At 45.1% G+C, this 9247-nt stretch overlaps 1 protein-coding gene across 1 annotated transcript; it reads right to left on the reverse strand.

The window, feature by feature from the left end:
- Nucleotides 1–238: 238 nt before the first annotated feature.
- igfbp1a (insulin-like growth factor binding protein 1a) lies at nucleotides 239–3013 on the reverse strand. The gene is made up of 4 exons (XM_067514078.1): nucleotides 2215–3013; nucleotides 1917–2086; nucleotides 1503–1631; nucleotides 239–1392 (listed from the first exon to the last, which is right to left on the reverse strand). The coding sequence occupies exons 1-4, from the start codon at nucleotides 2750–2752 to the stop codon at nucleotides 1282–1284; spliced, it is 948 nt and encodes a 315-aa protein (XP_067370179.1). The 5' UTR covers nucleotides 2753–3013; the 3' UTR covers nucleotides 239–1281.
- Between the last annotated feature and the right edge of the window lie 6234 nt (nucleotides 3014–9247).

Here is a 9247-nt window from a genome sequence, read left to right on the forward strand (position 1 = left end):
CTGCACTTGACCAAAGCAAACAGAGAGCAGGTCAAAAGGCAGCGTGGAGCAAAGTGTGTACAGTTGGACAAGAAGCTCCACTTGAGATCAGCGTGATAACACTGCACACAAACACGCTGAATATAGAAAATGTGGTCCAAGTGTGCATCTCCACATGAGACTCGTGTCTTGCTCCCTATGGACGTTTCTGCACAGAATAAACCCTCTTGAATTGAAAGAGAGGCCAGGAAGGCATAGCTGAGGTTAACGTTTTTATTAAATATATCACCTGTTTGTAGATTTTTACATTACATCTCAATTACAAAAGTCCACATACACATGAGTGAGCAGTTAGTCACTTTGGAATAGACTCACACACAAACAGAACTTTTTTGTCCCTCCAACAGCAGCATGTAGACAGAGCAGAGCACATCATGGTTCACTTTGTGGTCACGTGTTATTGGTCAGAGAGAACAGCAGTTAACATGGAAAGTAAAACAGCAAGTCTTTTCTTTTTTGACAGATACATCAACACAACTGACAGCAGACACATAAATATTGGAGGTAGGTAAATGTAGAAATACCCGTGTGAGAGGCGGCGTAGCGACACACCGCCTGTCATGCTATCGGCAGCCCCATAGAACCATGGGAAATGTTTTCTGACAGAGTTTATGTTCACTGACAAGAGCGGAGAGTGCGTCAGAAAATTAAGAGAACAAAAGAACACGAAAGAAAACATAACAATGGCAAGAGTATGAAAAAGAGTTATAAAAACAATATTTAGAAATACTTCTAAATGACATTTGGTCGCTTAGTGCTTCTGTTCTTTCTCGGTTTGTCACAAAACCAAACGTCCAAACAACTCCTTAAGTAGAGCGAGCTCAACTCAGCAGTGGAGTTACTCAGGGCCAACGTACATATATACACTTTATACACCAATACAAATAAAAATATAATAGCAATAAGGCAAAAAAAATAATATAAATACTCATGAAATAATTACAAATCAAAAATAAAATGCAATACAATTGAAATAAATAAGTCGGAAGGGTGGAAGTAAATGCATCAATATTAAAATCTCCTTTTCCAAAAAAACAAAAATAGATTTTTCTTCTCTTTGGGATGGATGTTTGGAGGGGGAGGGGGTGGTGGCTGGGACCTACAGTCCCACAATGAAAGTGTACCTGAATTCAACACCACCATGGACAAGATCAATAAATAAACAGCTATCAAAAAAAGACAAATCAGTGGCTTGCTTCTTCTCTCCGGTCTGTGAGATCTGCACCAGGGCTCGACCTGTGTTTAAGGGCACTCTGCGTCTGCAGCCAGGTCGGTCAAACCTACAATCTTCTTCCCGTTCCAGGTGTTCACACACCAGCACTGGCCCCTCTGTCCGTCCAGAGAGGACTCACACTGCAGGGAAACACACATCAGTTCATTCAAACTGTTTTCCCTTTAAACACACACACGCGCTGATTGTAATGTTACCTAAACACTCTCACACACAGCTTGGTGTCACTAACCTGTTTGGGTTTGTAAAGCCCGTGCTTGTCACAGTTAGGAAGGTAGAACCTGGTGAACTTGTCCCCTAAGTTCTGCTGGGATTTGGCGATCTTGTCCAAGGCCCTCTGCAGCTCGATGTGGCAGGGCCCCTGTGGAGGGGAGACAGCAGAGAGAAGGTTTAACTGAGCTGCAGCACACACAAATAACGGTCTGGGCCTCTTTATTATCGGCGATCACGTGGTCTGACATCAAACTGCATATAAACTTGTGATGGCACGCACCCCCTGTCTCTTTCCCCCTTCGCACCCTTGTCGTGTTAAAAAGCGCACCAGCTCCCCCTTGTGGCGCTCCGCTCCTCCATTCCAGCGACCCCCCAAACTTTTAGCAACATACTGCAGCTCGTGGGTCTCACAGAAGCAGAGGCTTTTCCTTACCTGCTCCATCACCTTCTTGCGGTTGGCGAGGAGTTTGGCTTTCATGCTCTCCTGGGCGTCCGCAGCGGCCCTCGGGTCGAAGGGCTTACTGTGCCCAGGGAGGTAGTGGTTGGAGCCGGGCTCTGAGATGATGGCTGCGTTATCTATGTCGGTGTCTGCCTCTCCGTGATCTGGAGGAGGAAACGGACTCAAAGTGACTGTGAACGGCTCCAGGACAAACAAGTCAAGTGTTCCAGGGCTGTGATGGGGATCTGGCATTAACACGTGGACAGCCTCTATGTCGGGGTAACAGGCCTACCTTGACTCTGTGGCTCGGGGGTCGCCTCGGGCTCAGTGCGCTGCGTGCACACGGCTTGTCCCCTGGTGAGCGAGTGCAGCGGCCGCGGGTCGCCGGGTCTAGGGGTGCACTTCAGACCTGAGCCGCACGGCGCCGTGTAGATCCCGCACGGCTCTCCAGCCTTCAGGGCGCAGGCGAGGCAGCATCCACAGCCGGGCTCCTGCAGCACCTCGGCGCATCCGGGTGCCACCGCCGGACACTGGCTCAGCTTCTCCGTGGTACACGGCGCGCATCGGATCGGCTCCTGCCCCACCACCGGGGACCCTCGCGTCCCTGTGGCCAGCACGGAGCACACGACCGCCACAACGACGTGCTGCAAACAGAATCCAGCCACAGCCAACATATTGATCTGGATACCAAATATAGAGCAGAAAATGTGGAGAGAGATCAAAGAGGTCTTGCTCAGTTGTGTCTTTCCTTTGATTTTTGGGAAAATGTCTAACTGCGCGCTGCGCGCTGCCGTATTTATAGCCAGCTCCGCTCCGAGTGTTTGACGCATCGGCGTTATGAATGATTTCTGAAAAGAAGGTGTAATGATACGATGGGCTGTGATTGGCCCGCGGACGTCCGGCCAGGCAGCTCATTTGAATACAACAATCGCGTCAATGTTTATTTTGGAACAGGCAGTGCCCGCACGTAGCGGCGACGAGTGACGACATCAGTGTTTGATGTTGCAGTCAGGACCCTTTTGTCACCCGAGTGCTACAGCGCGCGCTTCACCTCCAGCTTCACTACAGCGCCAACCTCCGCCTCAGATTTACCTTCGCTTAGAAGTTAGAGCCAGTTCACCGCGAGTCACTCGGGGCTCAGATAACGGCTTTCAGGGCTGATGCGTTTTGTTGTCCTCGCTGGGCAACAGTGTGTTTCTTAGGGGTTTCCCTTATCTGTCCTTTCCCAACATCTTACACAACTTTGGGAAAACAAATGTGAGCGTAAATTACGCACAGCCACGCTGCTGAGAGCGGAGCTGCGGACACGGCGGAGGCGCAGTAAACTGTCAGTGAGTCAGGGTCTGGGGACATCTGTGTCCCTCCGGCGCGCACGGGTTCAGTTCAAGAGACGATCCGTTGCAATCGCCCGTTTCCTGGGATAATAATAGACCAAAGCTCGGAATGGGGGAGGGGGGGGGGTGCAGCGCCGACATGGCCACAGACACGTCCTTCGCGTCGCCACTCTCTGTGACTTTTTGATGGACCCACGGCGCACGCTTTCATAGTTTGCTGCTAGGCATTTGGCGTCCTGCCGCTGTTGACCCCGGGCCGGCGCGATTGTTAAACCCCCTCAGTCTTTATTCAATGAAATGACCAGAACGTTTCTGATGCAATTGGCTTCACGGCGCGACGGGCTCCACGCAACGGCTTCGCGGAGTTGCATCATCTGTCAACCGGCGGTAACAGCCCCTCTCACGTGACGCGCACATGAACAAAGCCTTTGGCGTGAGAACGTTCCCACGTCCACGCGCGGCAGCCTGTCACCTCCACCTGAGAGCTTCCACACCCACCTGCAGGGCGTGATGTGATGGAGAATAACTAAGAACATGTACCCACTTAATAAATACTTTTACTTCTGTTCATTCCAACTTAGAGAGAAATACTGCGCTCACACAACATTTATTTAAATGAAAGGATCCATCACTACAGTGAACATATCAGCTCCATCTTTACTAGGTATTACTGATTCTACTCATAGTGTATTTAATGATAAAACATAGCATCTGCAGTACTTTAAGGACCGTGTACTGGTCAGATCCGCACAGTCCGGATCGTTTTCAAATTGAGTTTTGTTTATAAATATATAAATACAGTCAAACCTACAATCAGTCAGATCAAATACAAATGACAGTATTTCCTTCCTCCTAATGCTGTAGACTTGTGGTATAAAGTATCATAAATCGGGAAACACTTGAGTAAATGTACTTTGTTACCACTGAATTCTGAACATTTAGCAGTTTTACTTGTAATGTACAGTTGCTGATATACTCTGTACTTTTACACATATGTAGTAAGGATTGAAATGTAAAGAATTACTTCCAGACTTAGAAATTAAACATTTCAAATGTAAATCTAGTTGTTGTCTAGTGTAGTTTAAATGTTACTTTATGCTCAAATAATGTGTTTTTAATGTTTTTCAAATTATGTCAATATCACATTATTTCTGCATCCACTCAAAAGAACAACAACAAAAAAAAATGATTCATCACCTGGATCAGAGTGAGTAAACAGGTGAGAGGCTCCTTCAGAGAGTCACTGCAGTGATTAACTGACAACCAGTTCTGCAGCTCTAACTGATGTAGTGAACTCACCGAGTGACCAGGTTTTTCCATCAGTGCTTTTTTTTCTTCTTTTTTTTCTTCTTCCCTGATGACACAGAGAAAATTCCTAATGTCAGGATTCATCAGTTTACGTGGTAACAGAGAGAATTCATTTTCACATGTGGATCAGTCCGGACCTGATCCTCACTAAGAATCTTCACACAGTGTACGACTCTCCCATATCAGTATAACGCATTATAAAAATTTACACCAAAATTTACACCAATTTCTCTAAAACTCACCATAATTTATTTGTAGCCTCCAATAGAACTTAAAGTAAAATGAAACATGCTCATGTATACAGTATACTACAGTATCTACAATATCATGTATACAGTACCTCACTCTAATGCTGTACCTAAGTACATATTACTGCAGTAGTCAGTTACATAAAACCATGTTTGTGTTAAACATCTGATCATTACATCCTGACCAGCTCCAGTGCTCTGAAGCTGCTTACATCACCTTTTCTCACAGCTGTCAAACACTGGCCATATTCTTCTTTAACAAACTCATTATGTCCACGTGTCCTTTCGTAGCCACAGGGCAGGAAACAGGTTAATAACAAGTGATTCATGTGGGGAGACATCTGCATCCCCCACTGATGCTACTTATATGTTAATGAAGTAAAGTTGTGCTATGACACAATCGGACAGTAGTGCAAGATCTTTTACTTCAGATACAACACTGTAAAAATACTGAGGTCAGGTATCACAGTTTCAGTCAGTGCAATGAAAAATCAGCAAGAAGTATTTCAAGAATGTAAAATAACTGTGCATATTGAGGCTGTGTGCACTTTAGTTTTTAACAATATACCAGATTTTAATCTAAATACAGTTTTGAGTTAAATGTAAGGAAAGAACATAAAGTATCATATCATCACGTAAAGTATCCTGTAGTAAAGTGCAGTACTTATTGCAGTACAACAGTACAGTATTAATCTGCATACTGTGGTTTTAGTTAGAAACTGTCAGCTGTCAGATATTTTTAATACAAGTAGGAGGTACAATTACTATACATTCAAAAACAAAAGTACACATATTAGAAAATAAATTACATTATTGTTCCTTTATGGGAACCACTGCAATGATAATAATAATAATAAGCCACATTTGTACGCTTCACAGTGGGTACTTGTTTGTACCTTGGTGGTAATACTTTACTCATTATTTAGCACCTTTCTTCAGTAATAACTACATTATTGATTGATAATTGTAACAGAAATCTTCATAAACAGACTGTCTCCTGAAAGTTTACCTCAACAGATATGTGTAACATTTACTGCTGGGGAATTTACAGTATATGCAACTGTGTCCCTCAGAAAGTACACCTAGTTATCTTGAGGTCAGATTAGGGACATTAATGTAGATTTTACCTTCGGGGACAGAAATGGATTCCTACTCTAACCGTATTTCTGACAGTGTACTTTTAATGCAGCATTACAGTAAATATATTTGGTACTTATTTCTGCACAGCTGTCCTTTCGGCTTTATACCATGAGTTCTGTGTCACCACAGCAGATCATTGTCCACATGTTGATTTGGTTTTCACAGTTTTTACGCCGGATGCCCTTTCTGACGTAACCCACCCCAATTTCTACCAGACTTGGATCGGCACTGGGCAGCTGGGGATGGGAATGGGCTTTTGGGGGTTCAGTGTCTTGCCCAGAGAAACTTCGACATATATAGCCAGGACTGGGGATCGAACCACCGATATATAACGAGTAGTTTTTGGCCTCGAACTACTGATCACAACTATTTATTGAGAGTGAAACATTTAGATTTGCAGTGAAGTACTTTTACATGGTGGTTTAGCTACTTTTACCAAAATAAAACAATATCACATGTCCTCCCAGTCTGTGTAACTTTAGTGTCAAACATTTCAGCCGTGTAGCTGCAGTGGGGTGTTTTCTGATACAGTACACACTGTATATTTGGCTCAGAGTCCTCAGCTGCACTGTAACCTAAGGATGACGCCAGCAGTCTGCGACCCATGTGAGGGAATGTGGACTTCTGGGCCGCTGGGAGCTGAAATGTGGATTAATGTGCTGCGGGAAAGGACATTTTTTCTCGTTTCACCCACATGTTCAGCTCTTCTTTTTTTTACTTGTTAACCCTGAATCTCATAAAAATTGTTCCCAAAAGCGTCCGCTGTTGGATTATCTACGTAATCAGAAGGTTAAAGTAAAGAGGGAGGGGGTGTGGGAGATTAGGCAGTATGAGGTATGCTCAGGGTGTGTGGAGTGTTTTACTGTCAGATCACAGAGGCATGTTGGTCAAACAGTTATCTCAGGTCAGAGACAGACCTGCATCTAAAAACACGTGTCCATCAGAGCCCTAAGACTATGTGTATGTGTATGTGTGTGTGTGTTGGGGTGGGGGGGGGATCTTTCAGATGTTACATGATAGAGATCAAATGGCGCTTGGCATTGAACGTCCCAAGACTGGAATGTTTACCTTTTAGGAGAGCAACAGGAAAAACAGTCTTGTTGTCCCAGGAGCTGCTCCCAACATACCCCCCCCCACACACACACACACACACACACACACACACACACACACACACACACACACACACACACACACCCTCCAGGATGAGAAATCACACCCAATGGAAAGAATGCACACCTGCGTGAACACAGGCCGACACCCAGAGGCTCTGTGAGGTGAACAGACCGTATACGTATACGTTCAAGTCAGGTGCAGTTCAACAGAGGCACTTAACCAGGATGATGATGATGATGTTTTACTGCAGGATGGGGCACAGTTTATAGTCTCGGTAAAGTCATGAAGTTTCAGTTCTGCACTCTGTGCATCACTGACACTCAGATATGGTCCAGGAGCAGCTTCACGCGTGACAATGAGAAAGTGGTTAAACTTGTGCCGGTCATCCTGTGCAGTGAGCTGAATGAGCCAGTGCAGGCTCCAGGACCCAACGGTGGGGTTGTTTGGGTTAAGCAGCGTCTGGTCAACGGCCTGAGACGGTGACGTGTGTGGTTGGTGTTTTTGTCTTCTCACAAGATTTCCTTAATCGATAACCCTTCTTCTGAAAGCGGGGCAGATTATGGCCTGAGGTCTGACCTGGGGTCATTCTTGCTCTCACCATCTTCATGGGGAAATGGATTTATTGGTTAGACCCTGGTGTCCTGGCGTGTTCTCCGATGGCTCTCGTGCGTGTGCCGGTGTGTCACAGTTTGTTTCCGAATGAGTGTATGTGTTTGTGAGCTCGTGACTGTGCGCTTGTGTGTGGGAAAACCAGGAAATCCAGGCTCCCATGCGCCAGCATCCATTGTGTTTGGTTTCCTCCTCTTCTCTGAGTAACTGTGTGTGTTTAGCGGTGGCTCTAATGAGAAGTAGGAGGAAGTCTGAGCCAGAGGATTGCACTTGGCAGAGTTAACTGGAAACAGTCTCATGAATGGGTCAGAGGAGCTGTGTCCATTATTATGTCCCTGTGTGAGTAAAAGGAGTTTCTGTCCACACTCAGTCTCAATTTGGAGACCCTCCTCCCTTTTCCTTCCATCAAATTTGAGTCTTTAGATGTGTCTCCATAGAACAGTGTGTGCAGAAAGTCCACATCAAAGGATTCACGTGAAGACGTACACAAAGTATAGAATGACTCTTTGTCATATTGTCTCCGTTCAGTCGCTCTGACTCCCCTTCACTTTCAACGTTATTGGTCCCAAGAGCGAAGAAGAATTATGCAGCACGCACATAATTACACAACCAGAGACACCCACTGCACGGGAGGCGTGCACACTGCACAGTACTGCACTGATATGTCCACACACAGAGTTTAGATCAGGTGGATGTTCTCAACGGTTCTGTTCTGGACAAACCTCACGTTTCTGCAGACAGAGCTCCTCTGTCCTGCTAATAGACAGACACCTAATGCACCTTCATCTTTTCTACTTCAGTATCTTTTTGCGAAATTTGTCATTTGTCATTTGCAAAATGACAGAACTCAAGAAACTGTGATCTCACTAGTAAATAAGTCATGACTTAACTTGTTATCTCATCTCAGGCCTAATATTTTTTACTCTAGATCTTGGGCTGCAGGTTCCTTTTTTGAGGCTGTTGCAAACCTCCCGTACCTGATATTGGCTCCTAAAAGTTATCAACCTTTTAGCCGTTTCTCCGATTTTTACACAAGAGGTGACAAAAAGAAATCACACAATTTAATGTATTTATTTTGCGCACAATGATCCGAACTTTTACGTTCGTAAACTTTTATTATTTGAACCTTTGTTAGTTCAACTGAAGGGGAGGTGAGAGTCAGGTGCTGCAATCACCTGACTCTCACCTCCCCTGGTGGACGTTCAGCTGTGAGGCCCTGCTTTAGTTAAAGAAGAGGAACCTGTATCTTACCTGTTCAAGTCTGAGCCTGACAACACAGTTTTGTGGAAGATTCTCGGGGTTGGAACGCAGGCGGCCTTGGAAGAGCTTAGAAGAGGAGTTGTTGAAGAACATCTGGGATACCAAAGGCCTCTCTTGCAGTGGAAGCTGCTTTGCAGCCTCTGGACAAGAAGGGGTTGCCATCACTGAAAAGAGAATGAGTTCTGATTTGTGCAAACAAGAAAATGTGCACACATGTTTGTATATGGGGTGTTGTTTGTGACTACATTGCAGCGGAGAAGCACAGGGTTCAGAGATAAACTTGTATGGCTGAATTAGTAGGAAGTAACTT

This window comes from Channa argus, chromosome 8, assembly GCF_033026475.1.
Source record: "Channa argus isolate prfri chromosome 8, Channa argus male v1.0, whole genome shotgun sequence".
NCBI lineage: Eukaryota > Metazoa > Chordata > Actinopteri > Anabantiformes > Channidae > Channa > Channa argus.